The following is a 26,281-nucleotide window of genomic DNA, read 5'->3' as shown; positions in this document are numbered from 1 at the left end:
CATCAACCACATCACCTCCACCACCATGCCCCCAAACACATTGCCACTACCATCACCCCCAACCACCATCACCAACCACATTCAATGACAACCACATCACCCACCACCAACCAATTACCACCACCAACAACCATATCGCCATCAACCACATCACCCACCACCAGCACCCCCAACCACATCATCACCACCATCCCAACTGCATCACCATCACCACAACACACCACCAACCACGTTACCACCAACCACATCATCATCAACCACATCACCTCCACCACCATGCCCCCAAACACATTGCCACTACCATCACCCCCAACCACCATCACCAACCACATTCAATGACAACCACATCACCCACCACCAACCAATTACCACCACCAACAACCATATCGCCATCAATACTCAATCACCATCAATAACCACATCACTCACCACCACCACCATCATCACCACCACCACTACCACCCAGGTGCTGGGTACTGTGCCAAATCAACTTTCACGGCCTGTGGATAGGCCTCCCCTTCACAGGGAGAGCACCCCGACTCTCCCAGCCCACAGCAGTGGGCAGCTCCAAGGCCCCTTAGACGCTGGCGAACTTGCTAAAAAGGCCAAGGTGACACATGAGGCACCAGGGTCAGCGGGGCCCCAGCCATAGGCCATGTGTCAGCTCCACGGGCCCCGCAGTCTCGGCCCCTCCAGGCAGCACTGGGAGGAGCTGTTCTCTCTCCTGAGTGGGGTCTTCATCCCTCTACCCAGACCCAATAAACTGACTTGTCAGAGGAGTGCCCCAGTCCCAGGTGAGCAGAGGGAGAAACTGAGCCAGACAGAAGACCGAGGGTGGGGGACAGAGGAAGGAAGGGCAGGCTGAGGACAGATCTGCTTCTAAAATCCCGTCAGGGTTCCTAGGGCTGGGCCCCGACTGGGCTGGCACAGAGCTGTGAATGGCGCTCACCTCTGGGTCAGGTGGAGGTAGCGAGAGGCTCCTTCCTGGGTACCGCCAGGATACCCTGCACTTCCCCTGGCAGCCTCAGTGTGGGAAATGGTGAGCCCCCAGGACCCCAGGCCCCGTCCAGCCCAGCCCTCCAGGCCCATCGACCCGCCTGCATGCTTGCTTGTGGCCCATTGGCCGTGGCCCCCTCTGCCCAAGTCCAGTGGCCAAGGCCAGCCCGAGGGAGCCTCCCAGGGTTGCCATGACTACCAGCTCCTGCACACGGAGGACAGCACACACAGATTTCTGCACACGGTGGCCCTGCTGCTCCGTGGGTGGTCTGAGGCTGTCACTGAGAAGCCCCCACCCCAGCCAGGCACCCTGGCACCCTGTCATCTCCATTCCACGGGCGGCAAGCCTGGCCTGGGACCATCCCAGGAACCCGGGGTGGGGGCACTGCCCCCTCGGGAAAGAGGGTATGAGGCTGAGTATGGGGACAGTGGGGGTCTGCAGGGGCCCAGCCCGAGGTGAGTCAGGACAGCCATTCCCCTGCCCGGGAGGCAGGGGGAATTTGTGAATTTCTGATGCCTCATCCAGCCTGGCTTGGCCCTGGGAACTTCCCAGACATGAGGTGACTCAGCAGAGGCGGCGGAGCCAGGGGGGTGGCGGGGGCTGCCCTGCAGGGCCCTGGCAGGGTCCTGCTGTGCTGAGCCAGTTCCCAGCCCAGGGCCCCCAAGGCCCCTTCTCCTCTCATGTGTGAACGCAGCCACGTGGACTCAAGGGGCCTCTCCCGGTCGTGGCAGCAGAGGAGGGGTCTGTGAGTGCTGGTGGGGGACGTGGGCTGTGAGCTGGCCTCTGCGGCGGGTGGGCGGGTGGAGAGGAAGAGCCGGCCCAAGGGACTGTGGAGCAGGCCCAGGTCCAGGCCCAGGGCAGGGGGCGAAGGTGCCCGCGAGCCAGGGGCTTCCCGGACCACAGGGCTGGGACTGCCATGGGCCAGGGCCAGACCACAGGCCCAGCGGCCAGGGAGGGGACTCTGGGTTGGGAAGGGAAGTGCTGGCTTCCCCTGCTTGGGGACACTGGGGCATGCCTGTGGGGTGAGTGTGGGCTCCCCTTGGAGTTGGAAGCTTGCCGCCGCCTCGCCCAGGCCCGCCTCGAGTCCCCCAGGCCTTCCCACCCCCACACCCTCCTAGGGAAGTCCCCCCCGCCTCTTCCTCCCTGGGATGGTGGGAAGCAACTAAGTCCAAAAGTTGGGTCTGGAGAAGGGATTTCTCCAGGATCCTGGCCTGAGAACCCCGTACCTTGAGCTCTCCCACACCACGTCAGGCGGGGGCGGGACACACCCTGGTGTCCCACGGGGCCCTCAGTAGGCAACCAGCCTGTCTCCAGACTTGGGGGACCCTGCTGTGCTGCCTTATCTGAGCCCACTAAGGAAGGGTCCCCAGCCCCAGTATCTGGGGAATGAGAGGGAAGGGGATGGGGGCTCCAGCCTAGCCCCTCCCGGCACCTGACCAGCCTCACCAAGCTGGGGGCCCCAAAGTGCTGTCTGTGCCCAGAGTCAGGCAGGGCCGCTGACGTGGGGGTCTCTTTCACCTCTTTTCCCTTTCACTCTGGAACGGGCCAGCTGGACTGCTGTCTCCTTGTCATACAAACATCACGTCTTTGTATTTTCACCATAATAACCTCAGGTAATAAAGCACAAGAGAGGCCAGACACGGTGGCTCACGTCTATAATCCCAGCACTTTGGAAGGCCAAGGTGGTGGATCACTTGAGGTCAGGAGTTCAAGACCACCCTGGCCAACATGGTGAAACTCCGTCTCTACAAAAATACAGAAATTATCCGGGCACGGTGGTGTGCCCTGTAATCCCAGCTATTCGGGACGTTGAGGGTGGGAGAATCGCTTGAATCCGGGAGGCGAGGATTGCAGTGAGCCGAGATTGTCCCACTGCCCTCCAGCCTGGATGACAGAGTGGGACTCCGCCTCCAAGAAAAAAAAAATCACGAGAGAGGAAGCCGAGTCACTCGAGACCCCTGCCCCGAGGCCCTCGCGTGAGCATTCCAGGACCACTGTGGGCACAGCGGCATACACACTTCTCCAGCAGCACACCGGGTCGTATGCTGCACCCCAATTCCATGCCCGGGCATCCTGGGGACTGAGCCTACCGTGAGAGGCCTACCATCCCCCACAAGGGACTAGGGTGGCCTCTTTTGCTTCTGGAAATCCTGACTTGGGCGGCAGCTGCTGCCAGGGGTCCTCGCTGGCGGCTCAGCAGGCCAGCACCTCGGAGACCAGACCAGGCAGGGGAGGAGCCTCTGCCCGACATCCCCCTTGCCCCATGAGCACGGGCCCTGCACACGGCTGGGGGCTCAGATGCTTACTCTAAAGGGGGGATTTCTCCCCCATGGCCCTGGCCTTGGCTTGAAACTTGGAAGCAGATTCTGCAGGCCCTGCCAGGTGGTCACTACTGTGGTGACCCCCGCGAGTGTGGGGGATGGGACTGCTGGCCACCTGAGGCCCTCCCTATCCCACCCAGCTCCTGAGGAGTCCAGGAAACCCCAAGACAGAGCATCACGCCTCTCCTGTCACCCCCACCTCCAGGTGTTTGGGGATGGCACTGCGACTGGCCGGCAGAGCCACAGGCAGACCAGGCTGCCACCTCCCCAGCCCCCACCTGCCGACCAGCGGCCAATCCCAGACAGAGTCTGGGCCTCAGCTGCCTGGGAGCCGAGCGTAGCCTGGGCTCCAGCCAGGGCCAGACCGCGTGGGACAAGGCCAGCCGGGAACTGGGCTGAGGGTTCTTTCCTCTTGGCAAAGTCCCTGTCTACCAAGTGCTGTGGTTACCAGCCCAGGAGGAGGCAGCTGGGAGCCGGGGAGGGGTCTTGACCTAGGCCTCCTCAGGCCAAGTGCCCCATCCTGGCACTGCCTGCAGTGGCACCTTCCTTGCCTGGGGCTTCAGACTCATGTGACCTAGTGCCACCATGCTCCTAAGGTTGGTCGTGGGCCCGCCATGGGGCTGGTGAGAGATGGAGCATGACCGAGTCTAAGTTGCTGGTCCAGGCCCATAGCCCCAAGTGCTCTGCTGGGGGCTGAACATGGCCTGTCCCCCGCCACATGCACGGTCAGGGCGCCCTGGCCCCGCACAGAGCCTGCCTGGGGCCGCTCTGCCAGGCTTTCCATCAGCTCTCATCACAGAGATGCAGCCCAAGTTTGGATGTTCCTGGGGAAGGGACCAGGAAGCTGGATGCGGTGTCAGCGGGGCCACCGAGGACTGCACACTGGCCTCCAGCCGGCTGCCCTCACTGCCCAGCCAGCCCAGGCCGGGTTTGCAACTCTAGATCCGGACTAGGCTCTGGCCCCAGCTCCAGGGCCACCTCAGCTCTGCCTAAGATGCTGCAGAGGCCTGGTTCAGACGCCCGGCTAGCTGAGGAAACAGTTTCAGGAGACGGCAATGCCGGGAGGTCTGTGGCCACCCCCAGGTGGCTCAGGTCCTCGGGCACAGCCCTGTCCCTGGGAGGCCAGTCTGACCTGGAGCCCAAGGTCCAGCCAACTAGACAGGGAGGCAGGCTGTGCCTGAACCTGCTGTCCCAGGGCGGCCTAGCAGCGGGAGGACTGGGGAACAGCTGCACAACAGCTGGGCTAGAGTCTCGATGCCCACTGAGCCCGGCCCCGGCCCAGGGCTGCTGTGTGAGGAGGCTGGCACACAACAGGTGAGAGTTGGCCACATGGGCTTGCAGCAGATGTGGCCCTAAGTGGCCAGGACGCTGATGGGAGCTGGCCTACCTCCTCCCAACCTGTCTGCCAGGCTCCCTGCCATGGATGGCCAAGAAGGGCAACACATGCTGGGCAGCCCGAGGGGTACAGAGCATGCTGGGGCCCTGGAGCCCAGGACTCCCCGGCGAGCCACTCCCTCCGTGAGGGTCAGTCCAGCAGCCATGCCAGCAGCCCCCATCCAGGGTTCTCGAGGACCCACACACCAGAGGCTGGGCCTGGGCAACCGGATGGCCAGGTGCCCACTGTGCCCCACCCCACTCTCCTGCCAGGCTGACCCTGCTCTGCCCTGTGGCACCAGACTGAAGACAGACGGAACAAGAGGGCTGCAGGGCCTGGGAGCCGGGAGAGGCGGGCGCAGAGCCGGCAGAACGAGCATTTGTTTTGAGTTAAGTGAGCCGCCGAGACATCCTCCTTTTCTGGAAACTGTGAAATGGGTTGTAAAAAAAAAAAAAAAAAAAAGCCTGGCTGAGATGGCGGCAGCTCCAGAGAAGCAGCGAGGCCCTTCCCAGGCTCCCGGCTCCCGCTGTTTCCGGAAGCCCAGCTGCCGGGCTGCTGGCATGGGCCTCCCCAGCTCTGAGTCTGGCGGCTGCACCCGCCGCCTGCGCCAGCTCCCACCCCCGACCCACACCCGCTCAGGCTCCCCTCTTCCCTCAGCACTGGCTTCCGTTCCACACCTTCCCCGCCCCCGACAGGGCCCGCCCAGGCGGGGGACACCAGGCTCCCCTGGGGCTGTCCCTTGGTCTCCCCCAAGACACCAGGAGTGGCTGGGAATGGAGTGATGGGCGGTCTCAAGCACCCTTCCCACGAGCCAGGCTCCCAAGGGAGCTGCGCAGGAGGGGAGGGGAGGCAGGAAGGAGGAGCAGCCCGCTGCTGGCCCTGCCCCACATTCCTCATTCCGGGAAAGGCGGGGGAGGAAGCCACACTGCACAGGTTCCTGGTGGATGCAGAGGGGAGGTGCAGCCTGCTTGGAGGCAGGGGTGTAGCATCTGACCATTTGGCTGCCAAGGAAGAGGAGTGAGGGACAGGGATGGGGAGACCAGGCACTGCCTTGGGGTGAGAGGCCACTCTGGGACCGCCACCCGCACCAGGAGACCAGAAGCTGCCGTGGCAGGGGCTAGAGGCCCAGCCACATGCCACCCCAGGTGTGCAGATGTGGCTAGGAGACAGGCAGGTGCACGCTGGGTGTGCAGGTGTTTGCAGGCTCAACCCCCAGATACAAGCCAGTGATGCTTCTCCCACCCTGGCTGCAATCACTAGTGGTCCAAACTCGAGAAGACATGGGGTGCACCTCACACTTGTGCACACTTACACTTGCATGGAGGCAGGGGAGGGAGAGTGTGTGAGACTCACGGGGTGTGTCTGAGTGTGCAAACCTATCTCTGGGCACGTGCACATGACTATGGATATGAACACAAGGTCTGACTGTGCTCGCATGTCTGGGATGGGTGGCTACACACACACACGTCTGTGGGTATGCACACCTTGGCAGACTCTGTTCTCGGGCACGGGAGCCACATAGCTGGGCAAGTCTTCAAAGATGCTGCTTCCCAGGGCTCAGGCCTCCACCAGGCTTATCCCCTTACTGGCCTGAACCTTGGCAAAGGCTCTTGGCCTCTGCTGTGCACAAGGTGACATGGAAGGGGCACTGGGATGAACAGCTGCCCTGGGTCAGGGCACGTCCCGGTCCACTGGTGGTGGAGGGGGCCTCAGATCTGCACCAAGTTGCAGCTCCAAGCCCCAGTCCCCTGCTGCATGGGAGCCAGCCCCCCACCCAGCACAGCTGCTCAGTTCTGAGCTGCCTCTCCTGGGGCAGTGAGACTCCAGACCCTAAAGTGGCCCCCAGGAGTCTTGTAGATTCTGGGGCCGGCCAGCAGGTCATGTGGCCAGGCCCAGCTCCCCTCTGCGGTGGAGAAGCAGGCCCCAGCGTTCCTTGGGCTGTCCTGGAGTCCTCTCCAATCTGAAGCCCTCTCTAGTGCCTGCAAACTGTCCAGATCCAGGGCGGCCCTCTGTCCCGACTGCACACCTGCTGCCACCAGATGTCCGTCTGTCCAGCACGGCTCCCTCCACGCCTGGCGGGACACGGGGCCTGCCCTGCCTAGCGTTGCCTCTTCTGCCCCCACAGCCTGGAAGTGTCTGAGCGTACCTTGGCCCCCTGGGGTCACCAGACCTCCCCACCCACCCACAGCTCCACGAAGGAGGCTAGACAAGTGGAGACTGAGGCGGGCACAGGAAGGAGTAACAGAGAAGAAATGGGGCACAAACGGACAGGAACCAGCATGGGGGCAGCGAGGGAGAGGCTGGAGGGAAGGCCAAGAGCACGCAGCCAGGGGCTCAGCCCAGGACCTGGAGCAGCCTGTGGGAGGGGCGCCCGCCCAGAAACAGGAGCACGTCACCGGGAAGCCCCTCGGCTCGCTCAGGAGAACCTTCCAGAAGCCTGCACTGGCCCAGAGGCAGCATCTCTCAGGCCTTAGTAGGAAAACTCTGTGGTTTCTGTGCACCCAACCCAACCAGCGTGGAAACGGCCGGGAGCCGATGATGACAGAGGATGGGCTCAGCCACCAACAGCCCAGAACTAATAAAAGAAAAGGAAAATCGGATATAAGTCTGGTTCTTATTAAAAGGGTAAATTTAGCTTTTTGGCTAGGGCGGGGTAGGGGTGGCCAATGCTCCCCATGGGGTCCCTCCTCGGTCTCCCTCCCCCAAGAGCTCTGGGCCAAGTGACTCAGAGCAGCCATGGTGGGGGCTGAGGGCGGGGTGCAGGCTGGCTCCCTCTCTGCTTCTACAGTTCTTCACACCTTCTCCCATGTCTCTCACCCGCACTCCTGGGCGGGCAGGTGGCCAGGACCTCCCCTTGCCCCCAAGACGCTCTGGAAGGCCGTGCGGCGGCTGGCCAGGGGCGTGGGAAGGCAATCAGGGTGGTCAGTGCCATCCCTCGGCGACCCCCCACCACAGCTGGATGAGTCTCCCCGCTCCAAACCGAACGCGTCCCATCCCGCCATCTTGAGAGAGCCAGTCGTGGGAGATGGACACGCCGGTGAAGATGTCAGGAACACACGTGTGCACACCCCAGCCCAGGTATCCACCCTGGCCCACAGGTCCCCGCAGAACAAGGGAGGCCATGTAGACACCCACCCTGCCCTCCTGCACTCCGGCCTCTCAACTGGGGCCCCCGCCCCCTGCCCTGACCCTGGACATGTCCAGTCTAGCTGTGGACGTGGAGGGGACACAGGGCAACGGATGGGGACCCAGGGCCTGCCCGGGCATACCAGCCACAGATGAGTCCCAACAGAGCCAGGCTGTAGGAAGACTCTAGTGCTCTTGGCCCTGTGTCCACACACCCATGTGGCCTTGCTGGCCGGCCCCTCCCATCCTCCAGTGGACTAGCCACAGCCACGGCTGGGAGTGTGCTCCTACTCCTGCCAGCTGGCCCACACAGGCGACATCAATGACACAGGCTCCATACCAGAGCAGCTGAAGAAGGGTGGGCAGAGGCAGGTGCAGGCTCGGGGTGGCCGGGGGACAGGCTCTCACCCTCCTGCATGTTGACCCATCCTTGTGGACATGCACACGCGCGTACACCCATCCTCATGGACATGGACACACACATGTACACATGCGTATACACCCATCCTCGTGGACATGGACACACACACACACGTGTATATACCCATCCTCATGGACACACACACGTACACACGCATATACACCTATCCTCATGGGCATGGACACACACACACATGCACATGTGCACACGTGCATACACCCAACCTCTTGAACGTACAGGTACACACGCATATACACCCATTCTCATGAATACACACACACACGTATACACCCATCCTCATGGACATGGACACACACACATACACGCACATGTACACATGCTCATATACTCATCCTCATGAACACACACGTACACACGCATATACACCCATTCTCATGAACACACACACGTACACATGCATACACCCAACCTCATGGACATGGACATACACACACATGCACGCACATACACCATCTTCATGGATACACACACGTACACACATGCACACCCACCCTCATGGACACACACCCCACGTATACACCCATCCTCATGGACCTGGACATACACATGCACATGTACACACACACATACACCCATCCTCATGAACACACGTACACATGTGCATACATCCATCCTCATGAACACACACATATATACCCAACCTCGTGGACATACACGCACACACGTGCATACACCCATCCTCATGAACACACACGTACACATGCATATACAACCACTCTCATGAACACACACACACGTACACACATGCATACACCCATCCTCATGGACACACACGCATACACCCATCCTCATGGACACACACACACATGTGCATACACCCAAACTCATTGACATGCACATGTACACACATGTACAACCATCCTCATGGACAAACACATGCACATACATGTGCATACACCCACCTTCATGGACACACACACACGTGTATACACCCATTCTCATGGATACACATTACACACGCACACACTCATCCTCATGCGCACACACACACATACACACGTGAATACACCCATCCTCATGGACACACACACGCACACGTACACACGCACATACACCCATCCTCATGGACACACATACCTACACGTGCATATACCCATCCTCATGGGCGTGCGCGCGCACGCGTGCACACACACTACTTGTTTCCCAGACTGGCCTGCCTGGAGGTGTGAGGCCTGTGGTCTCCCTGGCAGGGCGGGGTGCTCTGCCCACAGCCAGCCTGGGCTGTCTGTGACGGTTCTGTGTGTAGTTGTAGCCCCCAGAGCTGGGGTCCCTGCACCCAGGTGAGAGAAACGATGGTCTGTGTCAGCTTACGCAGGGCTGGGGGGTAGGTCAGGGAGCAGGGGCAGCTTCGCACGCTGTGGTCACCACGTCCAGTGTGGAGGTGGCTGCTATGTTGGCCGAGAGAGTCCACCTGCCACCGAGAGGGCTCAGGTCACCCTCGCCCCTGGTGCTGAGAAGGACCGGGTGCCCAGGGCCTGTGTCCTAAAATGAGGTTGGCTTCGGGTACGGTATCCCAGGAAGGGGCTAGGTGGGGGCTGGGGCCAGGACAGGTCACTGGAGGCTGAAAGGGCAGGGACCAGCCCCAACCGAGGACCGGCCCCCACTGAAGTGCCATTTTGTTATTTCCCAGCCAACTGCTTTTGGTACAGCTGGCTCCAGCCACATGGGGCCTCGCACCTGTGTTACCCTTCCAGGGGGACGTATGCCCCTTGCCAAGCTCTGTTCCTCAAGGCTTGGTTCACACCCAGCCACCTCCAAAAAGCCCAGCCTGCCCTCCTTCACAAGGAAGGTCCCCCTCGCAACTCCCCACCACTGCAGGACCCTCTGCTGCAACCCCAAGGGGCTGAGCATGCCTATTGCTGCTGTGTGGCAGCGAGCCAGGTATGGGCTCTGGGCTATCCCAGGGTCCAGGGAGATGGCTGGAGAAGGAGAGGAAGGAGCCAGGAAGCTGCCAGCAGACAAGTCTCAGAGGGCGGGGGTCACCAGGCCAGGTGCCCTCCTCCAGCCCCCTCGCCTGGGCCTGTCCCCAGCCCCGCTGTGCAGCATCTGGTGGCCCTGGAAAGGGGGCCGGGGCAGGAAGGGCAGAGCTCCGATGGGAGCCCACAGCAAACGTGCAGAGTACACGGCCTCTGGCGAGGACAGGGCGCCGTGGTGGGTGACGGCCAGCCGGGTGGGGACAGGACAGGCTGGGGTGGGGAGACGGAGACCATGCTGGGATCCAGGGAACCCACGAGACTTCTCAGCGCGGTGTGGCAGCGACAGGAGCAAGCAGGGCTGGGCCCAGGGGGTGCCTGCCACCTCCATCCCAAGCCTCACCCTGTCCCGGGGCCTTGGGGTTTGGGGACACGTGGTAAAGCTGTGACGAACCCCAGGGAGCCTCAGTCCTTCCTGCCCCGAGAGAGGGGGTGGTGGCACACCAGGCCCTCCTGATGGCCAGCGCTCCTGCCGCACGGCCCCACGCCCTCACGCCCTCACGCCACACACGTTCATCTTATTCATCTTATTTTTCACCTCAGACTTCTGAGATAAAAACTCGGCATTCCTAGGAACTCTGCAGGTGGGCGGGCAAGGCGGGTGGCTCAGGCAGGGACCTCTGGGATGGGGCAAACGGGGCTGGCCGAGGCGGCTTGGGGTCCGGGTGGGAGGCCCAAGGGAGAAAAGGCCCTGGTGAGGTCCGGCAGCTCCTGGTGCCCTCAACACCCGGCCCTGCAGCTCGAGCTCCACCTCTGTGGGGTCCGGGCAGCGAGGCTGGCCGCCTGCACACCCCTGCCGGCCTCACGGACCACTGGGAGAGCCAGCACACTCCTGAGCCTCTGCTGCCCAGACAGGACCTGCCCCAGGGACCAGGGCGCCAGGCAATGGCCCTCGCCGAAGGAGGCACCCCCACACTGTTGCCCCTGCCCCAGGACAGGTCCTGCCTTGGGAGGAGCCACTTTGCTGCCAAGGGGGACATCAAGGGGGCCACCATGGCTGGTCCCGGGCAGGTGGCTTGGGGTGCTGTGCTGGGGCTCCCCGGCGTGGGTCAGGGCCCAGAAGGCACCCCCACAGCTTCGGAGGAGAGTCCAGAGACATGCTCAGAAGCTCCAGCAGGCCAGCTCTCCATCCTGAGGGCACCCAGGTGGGCTGCCAGTGTCGGCCCAAGGTGGGCCGGGGGAGCCCCTGGGGGCGCTGACGCACCTGTGCACCCCACCCAGGCAGGCAGCTGATGCAGAAACAGAAGGAGAAAGCGCTGCCTACAACAGAGAACACAGCGGCCCCAGCACTCCACAGCAAGCCCTGCTCTCCATCCAGAGAAGGACACCTTAACCCGGCTGGTACACGAACAGTTGCTGAGTGCCCACGACAGGCCAGGGTCACCGACCCTCGCCCTGAGTCCAGCCTGGAGTCCAGGGAAACCACAGGTGGTCTGAGTGGCCTGCCTCCTGCACGGGCCCTGGGGCCTTGCTACAGACCCCGTGACCTCGTGGCTGTTTTGGGTTCGGCTCGCTCCACCAGTTGGCAGAACATCTGGGAACGGACCTCCCACAGGTGCTGAGACGACACGGCACCTGCGTGGACAGCACTGCCCTGGCTGGGGTGGGGACGGTCCACGGGTATCCAGGGGCCTGCTGCTGTGGAGGGGACAGCCCAGGGTGCAGGTGGTGGTGTGGTGTTCCGGGAAGGGAGAAGGGGCAGGAAGAGTGGTGAGGGATGAGCAGGGCCAGCCTCGCCTCAGATGTCCAGGACCAGGCTGGCACAGCAGGTACAGAGACTGAGAGGGAGCAGGCTTCCAGTAGTCTGGGGCTTGCACTTGGCCAAGTCACACGGAAGGAGGCCGAGGGCATGGGGCAGAGGAGAGGCACAAACCCCTGAGGGCAGGTCTCCCCCAGGCAGCAGCCAGAACCCAGGGAGGGCATGGTCAGCACAGGGGAGGCAGCCACAGCCATGGGTGGGGTCCCGATGGCCTGCTCTGGGGTGGGGGAGGCTATGACTGCTGTGGGTGGCCTCAGGAAGGCCCCAATAACCATGGACCCTGGGGTTCACATTTGTGTAATCAACCCTTGGTGTGGACAGGACCTGGACTCATTTCTAGAAATATGATATGGTCGAAGTGACACCACCCACTGCCCCCAAGGTGAGGCCGCACCACACGGAGCTTCCATCCTGCTCTCTCACTCTCGCCCTCCTGCCAGCAGCCAGCAAGAATCCGATGCCCACGACAGCCGGAGGGTGGCCTTGGGAGGCAACTCCCCACAGCTGGGTCTGGATATGTCCGAGGCCCCAGCCAACACCTGGCCCCGAGTCAGATTCCCGACTCACAGAAGCTAGGAAATAATCAGCGTTCACTGTTTTAAGCTACCGAGTTTTGAGATAATGTGAGAGAGCCCCAGCTACTCATGCAGAGAAGAGACAGAGCCCCAGGGTGGGGCGGGGGGTGCGGACAGGAAAGAGCCCCTGGGAAGGTATGGGAAGGGCCAGGAGAGAGTCAGTGACTGCAGAAAGACTTGCCTCGTGCACCAGTCAGCAGTGCTGGCCGAAGCCTGGTGGCTGCTCCCTGCCCTGGCCGACCGGCCCCAGGGGTCTCTGACCAAGGTGTGGGAAGCTGCCCCGGGGCCTCTGCGGGCCACGAGTCTCTCTGGCTTTTCTGGCTTTCGGCATTTTCAAGGGTGTCCACCCAGCCACCTCCCACCTGAGGCCCTCCAGTCTTAGGCAGTTTGGATTTCTGCTAAGTATTTACCATCAAACTCTCAATGGGTTAGGAAGGATGGCATGGCCTCACATACAGTTCTTGAATTTTCTTCGATTTTATCTGTATTTACACACACTGAGAGCTTTTTAAGGGTTAGCCGAAAAATGCATTACAATTTAATTTTGCTACTACATTAAAATAAATTAAAAGTTTATTTTTAGATACCAAAGGGATGCAAAAACTCTCAGAGAGGGGACTGGCTTCCAGGAAAACTGGCTGCAAGGCAACCTGCTGGCCTGGTGTGACCAGGGCCCACAGCAGGGCCAGCTCGATGGGGTGGCCGTCCCACTACGGAGACCCGGCATATCCTGGGTAACCACAGAGCCGGGCTCTTTCCTGTCACTCCAGGGCCAGTTCACCGGCCAGGGACGGGGGACCTGCCATCGGGCCTCCTGGGGGTCACCAGCTGAAGCCAGAAACCAGGAGACCATGGGGCCCTGGTCCTACCCTCATCGTGGCCACACGTGGGTCTCTGTGCACCTGTGTGTCTCACTGAACGTAAATGCTTCCTGCAGCAAAGCTACCCGCAGACGCAGGGATACGATGGTGAGTGCGGCTGGAGGGAAGAGTGACCGGGCTGCGGAGGGGCAGGGGCCAGGGCGGCAAGGGGCTTGTTGGGAAGGACCTCGCTGAGGTGTGCAAGTGTGGGTAAAGGCACAGGCCCAGTGACCCAGGGAGGCTGGGCTGGGGTCCCCAGAGCTCGAGGACTATGCTGAGGCCTCCCTGGCAGGGTGGGCTGGGCAGAGTGTAAGGGGAGCTGCCCAGAGGGCCTCAGGTCTGGGATGCCCCAAACCTACACCCCGGGCCACCCCACACCCTCTCCGGGTGGCCAGCAGCTCACCCGTCTTTGTGGGTGCTGGGTGGAGAGGCCTCTCAAGGAAGGAAGGAAGGAAGGCAAGTGGGGGTGGGGCTGGCCGATGATCTCAAGGACCGCGCTCCCCCCCAACCCCACCCTCCCTGATCAATCTGAATGCAGTGGAGGATGGAGCCAGCCGTGCTCCCACCCACAGGGCAACGGTGCCTCCCGTCTCCCCAGCCTCTCTCTCGGGCCTAGGCTGACCGTAAGTCCACCTCCTGCTGCCTGTCTGGGGTCTGGGTTTGGGGGCTGCCAAGAAGGGGAGCAGGCCAGGTGTTGACTGGGGAGCTGCTCAACTGGGGGTGGTGAGTCCTCCTGGGGCCCCATCAGGCACATGGCGCGGACCCTCGGCCTCAGTTTGGGGCAGAGACAGGACGCAGGCATCTGCAGGCATGCGATGAATGGGCTCAGGCAGAGGACGGCTGCACGACTGAGAACAAGGGAGCGTGACCCCAGAGAGAGGGACCACCGCTCAGGCCTGAGGGGAGGCGCACGGGGGCCCCAGGTCTTCACACAGACACACGGAGAGCAAAGACCCAGGCATAGCTCCGAAGCCCTCCTTCCCTGGGAGGGACCTAGAGAGCTCTGAAACCCAGCCCCGGGAAGTAGAGTGTTTGATGAACGGCCTTCCACACCCCTGGACTCGGGGGAAGCACAGCCTGCTTCACTGTCCCCCAACCCCAGGAGACAGCCCCACCCCCGCCCCGAGACGGGGGGTATACAGGGACATCTTTGCTCTTCTGGCTCTGCGGTCCCGTTGCGCGTCATGTGCTAGTGTCTCCCCTGGGCCAGTCCCCCTCTGCCACTGGGAAGCTCTCTGAAGTCCCAGAGCCCGGCAGACCCGGAAGGTCACGAAGGCCCCCCAACACCCAGGCCCCACCTGGGGGTCCAGAGCACCTGCACCCGTGGTGCCTCAGAGCAGGGCCACATCTGCCCATCCCAATCACATCCAATGCCCCAGGACACGCTGGAGGGTGGGCGTCCACCTTCATGCCAAGCCCATGCCAGCCCCTGCACAGGTGGGGTAAGTGGGGCAGCTGGACCCCCATGCCACAGCACAGGAGCCAAGGGCCCAGGTTTCCTAGTTCTGTGGCCAGACTAAGGCCTCAAGGTCACTGAACCCCTTGACGGACACACAGGAGAGGGCCTGGGCCTCTGAGGCATGAGGTGGGGCCCTCAGGAGTCTCACTGCCTGCCAAGAGCGGAGGTCCCACCACGGGGCCCCGGACACAGCCACCTCCTCCCTAGGCCTCTGAGTCTCCACCAGGGAAGGGCCGTGCACAGGCTGGCTGTGTGCCTCTGGCAGCTCACGCAGGCTCTCAGGACCCCGCAGGTGACAGGATGGCCGCAGTGCCCCCAGGAGGGCACCAGGGCCAGGACTGTATCCCCCAATCCCACTCAACCCTCCGGCAGGGCAGGGCCACTACCCAGTTTAGAGGTGGAAGGCCTAGATTCAGGGAGGGAAGAGGAGGGGCCCCCGACCCCCACCCTAGGCCTGGGCAGCTGCAGCCAAGGCGGCTTGGCAGGGCCCCATCACGCATGCCTCCCTCAGTTCAGGCAGGTGCTGAGGCCAGGAGCTCTCCAGGGACCGAAGTCTGGAAGGCAAAACCCACAATGTGAAGGGCCTGAAGCAGCACTGTAGCCTGGTGACATGAGTCTCGGGGCCATGGCCTCCCCGTCGCCGGCACAGCCCAGCCTGCTGGGGAGGTGCTTGCAGGGCCAGACTGTGCATAGAGATGTTGCAGAAGGTGAGGCAGCTGATCCGCACCCGGCCTTGTCCTCAGGCCCTGATTTCCCTCTGGTCGGTGGGAAGGGGAGCAGGCCCAGGGTGGGGGGAGGAGCAGCCCTCCCCAGGTGTCCCTTCTCACCCACCAGTGCCCTATGACCCAAATGAAGCCATTGGCTTTTGCTCCCAATCCTAGCTGTACCCCCACAACCTCGCGTGGACAATCGGGGAGTCGCCTCACAGCCCCAGCCAGGGCCACGAGATGAACAGGAACTGGCCCCCACCCTGAGCCCACTCCTGGCCCTCCATGACTCTCCTTCACAGCTGTGGGCCGCTTCCCTCCACTCACACACACGTCCCCCCTTCCCCAGGCCACTCCGCCAGCGCAGCTCCAACTAGTCTTCGGGGGACAGGAGCCCCACCCCCACTTGTCTCCCCCCACCTCATGTGGTGCTCATCGCCAGAGGACAGCTCCATCTGCCAATCCCCTGGGCTCTGACACCCTTGAAGGTGTAGGGCACACAGCCTCGGGAGCCGCCATGACAGCTGAGGACGCTACAGGCAGGCCAGGGGATGCTGCCACGTCCCCCAGGCAGGTGGCCACACAGCCTGTGTCCCCATGCCACGGTTCAGTGTTGGGGAAACACCTTGATTTTTAATAAAGAGACCAGAGACCCTGGCTGGGCCTCTCACCACTGCCACCTCTTAACTTAGTTTTCCCAGAGTTAATCGTTCATCTTTTCCAGCATGGGGGTGAAATCCTAGGGGAAAAGCAGAGCTCTTCATACCCACACGTGTGTGCCTGTGTGTGTCACCCGAGTGTGGATGGGCACTTACGTACCGCGGCAGGAGACGGAGGCCAGCGTACCTCAGCCCAGCCCTGGGGATAGGAAGGGACAGAAAGACATGGCCCCCCAGACTCAGGAGCCTGCAGTCCCCCAGGAAAGGTGGCTGATATCGGGGGAAAGGCACTGGCCCCAAGAAAGCCAGCCAGGGGGGCTGGGCAGGGGCTGCTGCCAGACTTTGTGGGACAGATCCAGGTGGGTGGTCAGGGCTGGTGGGTCACAGAAGGGGACAAGAAGGGCTGCAGGCCCAGGAGATGCTGCTGCCAAGAACAGCTCAGCTGGTGTGGGGCATGGAGGAAAGGAGAGGGGGGCATGGAGCAGTCGGGGGCCCCTCTCCACTTAGGCAGGGTCACATGGGGGCTCTGAGAAGATGTGACGCCAAGATCAGACCTCCAGGGTGGCAGGGGCAGGCACTGGAGATTGAAGCTGACCAAGTGAAAGGCCGGGCAGGGGTAGGCCCCAAGAGGGCAGAGACGGTACTGGGGGCAGCTGAGAGGTGGGAGTGCAGGGTGGGAGGAAGGGGGGGCCTGGGGTAGCCAAGCACCTAGGAACCTCTAGGACCCCAGGCACAGAGGCCGGGGTGAAGGCGGCCACACGGGACAGGAAGCAGCGCCCAAAGCAGGCAGCGGCTTCCAAGATAGCCAGACAGTCTCAGGGCAAGCCGGGGACCAGACCTGATCCCGAGGCAGTCGCCATGCACTAGAATTGATCTTGACGGGAATGTCCTCCTGCCGAGCAGGAGCTCAGGAAAGGGCAAGGCCAAATTCAGCTGGAGCCTGAGGACAGGGTCCACAACCACACTGTGGCAGCAGGAGGAAGGGGCCAGGGAAGGCGCTGAAGGGAGGCTGAGCCGCAGAGGGTCATGCGGATCTGGGGCTCTGCTCCCTCCCGCAGGTGGCCAGGAACCACGAGCCAGGAGACGGAGGATGGAGCTGGTGCGGAGGACGTAGGGGGCAGACAGATGCCCGTGCCAGTCACTAGGCAGCCTGGCTTTCCCAGGGGCCACTGGAATGGGACTCCTTGCGGGTCAGTTGTGAACGGTGGGAGTGTGAGTATGTGTGAGTATGCAGGTGAACGCCTGCCTCGTGTGAGCACACAGGAGCAGGTGTACGTTGCCACATCTGTGAGTATGAGCAGCTGTGAGCTTGGTCAGTGAACCTGTGACTGGACCCCGCTGGGATATCCTTCCTGGGGTCTACAGAGTGGGCCTCACCCAAGAGGGGGCCACAACTCTACCATCCGCAGGGCCAGGAAACCCCTGCCAGGCGGCAATGTGTGTTCATGCCTGAGCGAGGCACCTGCCCTGCAGCACACCCCTTCCCCCACCCACCGTGGCACCCCCATCCTGGGCTCAGGCCCTTGGGTCTCCGGTCTGGGCATCCCCCATCTCTTCTTCCCTGGATCTGCTGACTCTCACCTATGCCATGTGTAAGAACAGGAGGGGCCTCTGCTTGCAGAAGTCTCAGGGGAAGAAAACAAAGCTTCAACTGTGCCCCAAGGACCAGAGGGAGAGGGAGTCGCACTAAGACCGGACTTCCCTTGAAGACGCCAGCAGGCTGGTTTCTTTCTTACTTAATTTGGCTAAGGCTTCTCTTTTTTGGTGGGGTACGGCCCCACCAATATGGGGCACTGCCCCCCAATGTCACCCTCTGCCTCGGGGAGCCCAGCCTGCTGCTCAGAGGACCCTATTGGAAGCACACCCATCCCCCATTTCTGGAAGTTTCCACTGGAGAACCATGTCCCTGCACTGAGCTGGGAGACAGTGGGTCTCCCACAGACCCCAGAGAAGGGGCAGTACTTCCGGACAGCCTCAGAGTCTCCGCATGTCAAGACACTGGACTTTTTGTTGGGGGATCCTAGGGGAGAGTGGGGGAGGCAGGAACCCAACCCACCTGTTTATCCCTCCCTTCCTCCCCACAGCAGGTCAGAATGAAAAAAATCCACTTCCTGGCTGATCCGATCTGGAACCTAATCGTGGGGATAGCTGCAGCATGCCAGCCCGGCTGGCTCCCAGCTTGGGCGCTGGACGCCTCCCCACCAGACCCGAGGCTCGCTGCAAACCCCATGCCGACCTCATAACAGGACCTGGGCGCCGCCTGCCCCCAGCGCCTGCCACCACATCCCCTCAGCCCACGCCTAGCGCCCACCGTCCCTGGATTCTCCGGCAGCAGCTGCTCCGGGGCCACGGGAGGCAGTAATATTATAGATTACAACAAACAGGGGCAGCCCACTGACAAATAGGCCTGCGTGAGCAAAACGGTATATTATCCCATAAAAACGTCAGCGGGCAGAGCAGCGGAGCCAGAGCGGAGTGCGGCCCCACGCCCAAGGCCCTTCCAGGCCCCATCCTTCGCAGAAGGACCTGGGCTGCAAGTGATTTTCCAGACACTGCACGCTGGCTCTGATTTTGTTTTTTGCTTGTTATACTCTGTCTTCGGTGAGGGGAAATGAGGTCCCGGAGGTTAATGGGGACCGGGGAACCCCAGGGAAGCTGCTCCCAGGTGGGCGGGGAGCGGGGGTCGGGGGGTGAATGCAGAGCTACCCAACAGACAGGGGCGTGCCCTGAGTCCAAATCCATTCACAGCACATCTGCGAGGTAGGGAACACCTGGGGAGGCCACCTGCCCTCGAGGAGGCTGCCCAGGAGCTGAGGGTTTCGGACCCTCCCCGGGCAGGCCAGGACGAGCCTGCCTTCCTCCTCAGGGGAACGAGGCAATGCGTCGAGGGAGGGCTTCTTTTTGGAAACCTGTCATTCAGGATGAACCCATCAAGAAGACAGACAGCTTCTGTTGTTTGCGGGTGTCAGGAGGGCAACAGGGCACCCCAAAGGCTAGGAGGTATTTTCTCGAGGGACTCCCTAGGCAGAGGCCGGCCCCGCTGCCACCCAGGAGGAGCTTCCACAGCAGCTGCTGGGCGACCAGGTCCCTCTGAGAAGGCTGTTCCAAAAGAGGGCATGTGCCATGTACTGAGCTCAGGGGGTCGGGGAGGACTCTCTGGTGGGGCTTTGGCCATGACAATCACAGTAGCTGCTTCACAGGATCCAGAGGGCAGAGGACAGAGGACAGGTCCCATTTGTTATGGGCCGATATTCAGATATTTATGGTAGGGAGGAAGCCAGGCCAGGGGGGCCCAGAAGCCTCTTCCAGAAGGAAGGGTAGGGGGGCACAATGGAGCAAGGCTTTCTTCCACCAGGAAAGTACTTATTCCCAGCGGGACTGGCTGAACTCTATCTGTGCTTGGGAATTCCCAGCCCAGGGACATGGGCAGTCTCGGCTCAGACCCTGAGTAAGATCAGGGTATTCTGGGAAATGTAGTCCTTTGGGAGTTAGAAGGGCCAGCCAGGATTTCTGGGCGGGGGCGGGGTATTGAGTTAAGAAACAGCCAAGGAAGAGGAGGGAGTAAAGGGAGTTACCCTTACTCCAACCCCAGGGTGGATGTTCAAAACTCCTGGGAAGTGGCTGTATATATAAACATCTGCTGCCTCAAAAGACACCAGAGACCGGGCACGGTGGCTCACGCCTGTAATCCCAGCACTTTGGGAGGCTGAGGTGGGCGGATTGCTTGAGCTCAGGAGTTCAAGACCAGCATGGGCAACCTGGTGAAATCCTGTCTCTACTAAAAATACAAAAAATTAGGGCGTGGTGGTACATGCCTATAATCCCAGCTACTAGGGAGACTAAGGCACGAGAATGGCTTGAACCGGGGAGATGGAGGTTGCAGTGAGCCAGTGAGCTGGGATCGCGCCACTGCACTCCAGCCTGGGAGACAGAGCCAGACTGTCTCAAAAAACAAAAACGAAAAGAAAAACAAAAACAAACAAACAAACAAACACACCAGACAATGCTACCATTCTAGTCTCAGATCATATCCACATATGGCCTCTCTGATCAAGTAATTCTGGGGACTCTTATTTTGGTAGGGAGACCTAGAAAGTCCCCAGAGAGGAGGGACCCCAACCAAACCACCCAGGATGAAAGCAGCATTCAGTGATTCCCCATGATTGTTCTCCTCTGGCCCCTGCCTCCAGACACACAGAGAGAAGGAGAACAAAGGTGCCTGCCAGGGGACAGAGGTGCTACCTGCCATGCCTCGGCCTCTGGGAGAGACTGCAGCTGTCCCAAGCGCTCACACATTATTTATGCTCACAGCCAGCTCTGATGACATATGTAAGTTGACAGCGAACATCCTATCAACTTGCTGGAGTGTATCTTGATTGTTAAAACACTCTTAAAGGTGTACAATCATTTATCAAATTAAAATAGCCGTGCCTTGCCAGTTCTTTTTCTACCTTCCTGGATGGAACCCCAGTAGTCTCCATCCTCCTCTAACCTCCTGGGTAATCTGCCCTTATACCCAGGCCCTGCTCCTCAGGGGACAGTGTCCCTGCTGCCAGGAGCCCCGGCCTCAGCATCCCCTCCCCACTCTGGCCCCGGCCAAGGCAAGCCCACTAATCGCCAAGAAGTGACAAACGCCAGAAGCCCCACCAATTAAATTTAAACTCATGCAAAGCTCAGTGGCTAGTAAATTATTATTTTTATTAGCTTGAACCAAGTTCCCGTAAGAGAGAAAGTCAACTTGCTCCCATGAATGGCTCTTGTATAATTTATTTAACTCTGTGCTCTTTGCCAAAGCCTGGAATATTTTTAGCTCGTTCTGTTGTTGGATTTGGCTTTTTTATGTGTGTTTCTGAGGGGTATTTTTAGCCTCATCCATGTTATTCTAACAGCCTCCTATGCATTTTGTCCTGTCTGTGGGGGCTGTTGAACCCTGTCTCACAGGAAGATGAGGGAAGATTTCTAAGAATAACTGGGGAGCGTTTGGGGGGACGCGCGTTTTCCAGGGGAGATGCGCTATTTGCACAACGCCGTTCTCTGCCTGGCTCACTAATTTGCCTTATTACTCACGTGACCTGGATATTCCTACAGAAAGTGCGGCAGCTCTGTACAGGGATAATCAGACGTGGTGGCAGCACGAGCCCCACTGGGGGAAACCCACATTCCAAACAGGGCTTCGGCGGGGCGGGCGTGGCGGGCCACCGCTGCGGGTCCACGGGCCTCACACTCCCGGATTCCCGTAGCTCCTTTGGGCTCTGGGCAACTTTGATGTCTACCTCTGTCACTTATGGAGCAGGACGGGTGACGTCTTCGGAAAGTAACTCTTTTCACACCTACTTAATGTTGGTAACTGTTTCAGAAACACTCCATCGTGTCATGGAGTTAATGAGGTATTTAAGAAAATGTATTTTTTTTCTTTACGAAAAAATATCACATGATGAGGGAGGGGAGCCTGTGATGGGGTCCTTCCACGCTAGGAAATTATCTTTTTTTTTCCTCTACCGAGTTGGGGGTATTTTTTGGTTTTGTTTTGTGGTGTTTTTTCTTTTTCTTTTTTTTTTTTTTCTTTTTGAGATTGGCGGTAGGAAGCACTTTTTTTTATCAGGAAAGAAGTAGTTTGCAGTTCTCCCACCAGAAGGAGCCTCGCCTTTCTCCCACAACAACCCCCAGGCTCAGAGCACCCGGTTTCCCAGGCCCCAGCAATTTACACCCCAAAGAAGACAAGAGAAGGGGTGGGAGGGGAATCTGAGCAGATTACTGAAACCAAGATGAGAAATAGCGCCTTGGTGGAGCCCTGGCCCCTGGAGAGGGGAGGTCTACAGACCAGGACGGACAGGAGCTGGCCCAGTCAGAAGCCAGGAGGACGGTGGGCTGTCTATGTGGGCCTCTCCCCAGGCCGGGGCTGCCTCCAGATCACACACACACTCCCAGCAGAGGCGCCAGCCCCAGTGGCTCCAGGCAGTAGCACTGATGAAAAATCTTGGGTTGGTTCTTGTTGATTTCTCTTTTTCCCCCCCTAGATTTCACAGCTTTGCCTCCAGACCATCTGTATTAGAGACAAAATCTAACACTGAACTAAAAATAATGATTCCAAACATTTTAATTGCACCTTTCGGTGACAAGGTTACCGGAACAGTACTTTACCATAAAACCCTACAGCCCAAGTCTACAGCTCCCAGCACTTTCATTTTTAGAAAAACAATGGAAGAAGCTGGAGAGCCCCATATCCCAGCCATCAGGGCCCCTCAGGCTGACATTCTGAAAGTGCTGGGTGGGGTTGGGGAAGGGCAGCCCAGGCAGCCAGCGGGGACAGCCTCAGTCCAGCTGGGGTGGTAGTGCCAGGCTAGACAGGCACAGGAAGAGCAGCCCAGCAAAAAGAGGCAGCCTCGCAGAGGCCATGGCTTCCATCCCCAATGGCTGGATCCTACTCCCAGACAGGCAGGAAGAATCCAGGTCAATTTTCCTTTCCGAGGGGCAGTCAGCAGAGGGAGGGGCGGGCCGGCTGCAGCTGTGGCCTGCGGACTGAGGCCATCCAGGAAAATGGGAAGTAAGGCGGCCAAACCAGCCATTTGGAAGTCCACACACGAGATGCAAAAAAATTGTTTAACTTAATTATACTTTTTTCTCTCTAAACTAGATCATATATAGACACAGACCAAAGCAAATGATCTGGGGTATAATTCTTTTTTCAAAAAAACACATGCAGCTAAATTTTAAAAGCCAATACAATATTTTGGCTGTTAGCAATTTCAAAAAGCTTTCTTTGAGCTACAGATGCTTCTAACTGGATGTCTGTGTGGCCAAGTTGCTCATCACAAATGGGCTGAACACCTCCGAGCACAAGCGGTCTCTTCAGTCTGCAGTGGGGAGGAAACAGGGCCTCCAGGGACAGGGGACACATGGCCCTTCAGACCCTGAACGAGGTAGCCCCGAGGGGCCTCCAGCGCCCTCTAGAGCACCCTGCGCTTAGGGAGGCTGGGAGGGCCTGGGATCAAGAAGAAGCACGGAGGACACAGGCCAGGCCAGAGCCCAGAGCCATTTCTCACAGCCCTCCCGGGCCTACACACCAAGAACCACGTGGCCAAACTTAGAATGAGCAAGACAAAGGGCTAGGCCACCCGACCCGGCGCCCACCTACCCGGGTGCTGCCTAGACCTGGAAGTAAGGGCAGAAGGGGGAGAATGCGGCTGGCCTGGACCTGGCCAGGATGTGAGCTGGGGCATGGGGTCAGGGAGGCAGCGCTGACCTGACCCGATGGGGAATCTGGCCTGGCCTCCCGGAGGGGACAGCTCCAGCCCCAGCCTACCAACATGCAAGCCTCAGTGTCAGGGGCCCCGGTCTCTGTCGTGCTGTTACTTGCCAGGCTGGAGGGCACAGCACAGTGGAGGTGGGGTGTACACACTCCCCCTACCCCCAGTAGGGGCCACCTGCCTGCAGCCAGAAGAGGGGCTGGTGGGGAGGCTGGCGAGCTGTCCCTTCTGCCAGGCGGCCCCAGCCTCAGCGCCCCGTGCACCTGAGCCGGGTGGGCAGCAGCTCCCATGCAGGGGCAGGAAGACAAGCTTGATAACCACAGGGACAGCGGAAGAGATATTTTTAAATCACCCATCGCTCAGGCAAGTGCTTTTTCTCCTTCTCTTTCCAGTTATAAATCTAGAGGAGAAAAAAAAAAAAGGCAGAAAAGGAAGGGCGACAGAGAGAAAAGGGCAGCTTCACCAAAGGCCCAGGCAGGGAGGGAAGCAGGTATGGGCCAACCGGGGAAGCACTGGGGAGACCCCTCCAACGGGCGGCTCCCCCGTTCCAATCTCCTGGCGCTGCAAATGCTGGAAGCCCGTTAGCAATTAAGCAATTTCGAGTTTGTTTTTTTTCTAGGAAACGTAAGTTTTTGAGTGCCCTCCCTTCTTCCGACGTTTTCCCTTCTAGCCCCGTCTCTGCCATCCGTTTTAATCCATACACTAATTGTAATCCCATTAAAGCAGATATAATTTTATTAGTATTCACAGTTCATCAAGCTACCAATAATAACTGTTACTGCCAATTTTTTTTTAAGCGGTAAACATTTCTGATGTTTAGAACAAACTGTAAACAAAAGCCACCCATGTACGAGGGTGACCAGGCGGGTCCCTAGCGCAGCCCTGCGCGCTTCCCCCGAGCTCCACGCGCGCCGCCCGGTGACCTCCCAGGCTTCAGGCGTGGTAGCTGCCTCTTCCCTGACCTCCCTCGACACTCATATCAAAGACACCAGGAAGAGAGCTGCCCTGGAGGCCTGGGCCCGCACTGCCAAGGACTGACCCTCTCGGGCAGGGAGTCCGAGGGGACGCCACCGGGCCTCCCTGCGAGGCCCAGCACCGGCGCCCCGCGCTCTCCTCTTGGAGCAAATCCACCACGTTCTCCTCTTGGAGCAAATCCACCGCACTCTCGCCTGCACCGAAATCCTGAGCGCCGCCCCGCGCCACCCCAGCCCGAGCCCGCGCTGCCCTCCTCCCAGGGCTGCAGGCTGTGAGGCTGGGCCGCACTCCGGCCACGCTTTGTCCGGCTTTAGCGGGATACCAGAGGCACTCGTTAAAGCAAATGCATCCCTGCAAACCCATTCTCGCCCTGACACTTCAAGGCTTTATATAGAAACAGGATTTGCTCGTCTTACACCGGCAGTCCCTATTAACGCTCGCCCGGCGCACACACCACCCTAATCCGCGAGGCCGCGGCGTACCCTGGTCCCCTCCCCCCGCCACAACAGCCGTTTTGTTCCCGCAGAAAGCGCCTCGTTGTCCCAGCCCCGGAACGTCTTAAGGAGGTGAATGCAGAATGCAGAAAAGAGGTTTCCGTGGAATTTAGATTTGCAGGAGGGGGCGGGGGAGGGTGGCGAGGCGCGGAAAGGCTTTAATTTCAGCCGGCTCCGGGGCTGCCCCTCCGAGACCCCCGGGGGAGGGTGGCCAGAGAAGGGCCGCTCAAAATCGCAGCGATGCAGCGTGGGGGGCTGGCGGGACGCGCGGCCCCGCTCAGCACCCAGGCGGCCACCGCGGCCGGGGCCGGGAAATGAAACCAAAGCTTCTCTGCTCCCGGGAGTGGAGCGGTGGGCACCCTGTTCCGCTCTCGAACGCTCCCGTCCCGCGCCCGCCCCGGCCGGGCACTGACCTGTGTGCGAAGCCATGGGCAGCGGCGACGGGAAGTACTTTCCCGGCTGGAAGTGCGCGGGGGGCTGCGCGGCGGGCCCGGCCGGGGCGAGGCGCGCGGCGGCGGCGGCACTGCGGTGGCCCAGGCTCCCGCGCTCCGACAGCAGATGCGGCGGCGGCGCAAAGTCGCGGCCATCCATGCCGGGCCCCGGCCCCGGTCCGCCGCCGCTTCCTTGGAGCAGCGCGGCCGGGGCCCGGGGGCGGCTCGGCGCAGAGGCGGCGGCGTCCGGGATCACAGGCGGCGGTGGCGGCGGGGCCGGTCAGCACACGGGAGGACTGGGCTTCTCGGCGGGTGGCCGCGCACCGAGCCGGCGACCGCTGTGCGGGTTCATGGTCTGTGGAGGCAAAAGCAGAGGAGACACGGGTGACTGGGGGGCTCGGCTCGCCCTGGGGTCCCCGCCCCGCCCGCTCGCCCACTCCCCCCCCCCCCCCCCACCCCCGCCGGCCCGAGCGAGCGGCGGCCAGGCCGGGTGGCGGGGCCGGGGCGCTCGGTGTCTCCCCGCGGCACGCGCGCGCAGCCCAGCACCTGGGACCCCGCGCGCGCACGCACCGTCCCAGCCACGCTTGGCCCGGGGCAGCTGGGGGAACCCAGCCGCGCTGCTAGCCGCCTCCCGTTCTCGTCCCCGCGGGTCCCTGCAGCGAGGGCACCGCGGCGAAGAGGCTGCTGGCTCTGCTGGGTGATAAAAACCCAAATCTGCGAAGCCATCACGCACACTCGCGCACACACACACACTCACACGCACACCCTCTCCCCTCCCCCGCTGCCCAAAGGTGTCTCGGAGGAAAAGGCCTGGGGTCCTCGCTCGCTCACTCTCTCTCCCCACCTCATGCCGAGATCCAGCTTTTACTGCATTCCGCTTA

The 26,281-nt window shown here is 60.7% G+C and overlaps 1 protein-coding gene across 1 annotated transcript in view; it reads right to left on the bottom strand.

The window, feature by feature from the left end:
* The window catches only part of BAHCC1 (BAH domain and coiled-coil containing 1), a 64,911-nt gene extending 39,351 nt beyond the window's left edge, over window positions 1-25,560 (bottom strand). Inside the window, 1 exon segment of the mRNA XM_023211573.1 lies at window positions 25,383-25,560. Within this exon segment, the coding sequence (XP_023067341.1) occupies window positions 25,383-25,560 (178 nt within the window).
* Between the last annotated feature and the right edge of the window lie 721 nt (window positions 25,561-26,281).

Source organism: Piliocolobus tephrosceles, chromosome 16 (assembly GCF_002776525.5).
Source record: "Piliocolobus tephrosceles isolate RC106 chromosome 16, ASM277652v3, whole genome shotgun sequence".
Classification (NCBI taxonomy): Eukaryota; Metazoa; Chordata; class Mammalia; order Primates; family Cercopithecidae; genus Piliocolobus; species Piliocolobus tephrosceles.
This window is presented reverse-complemented; position numbering and strand designations above follow the sequence as displayed.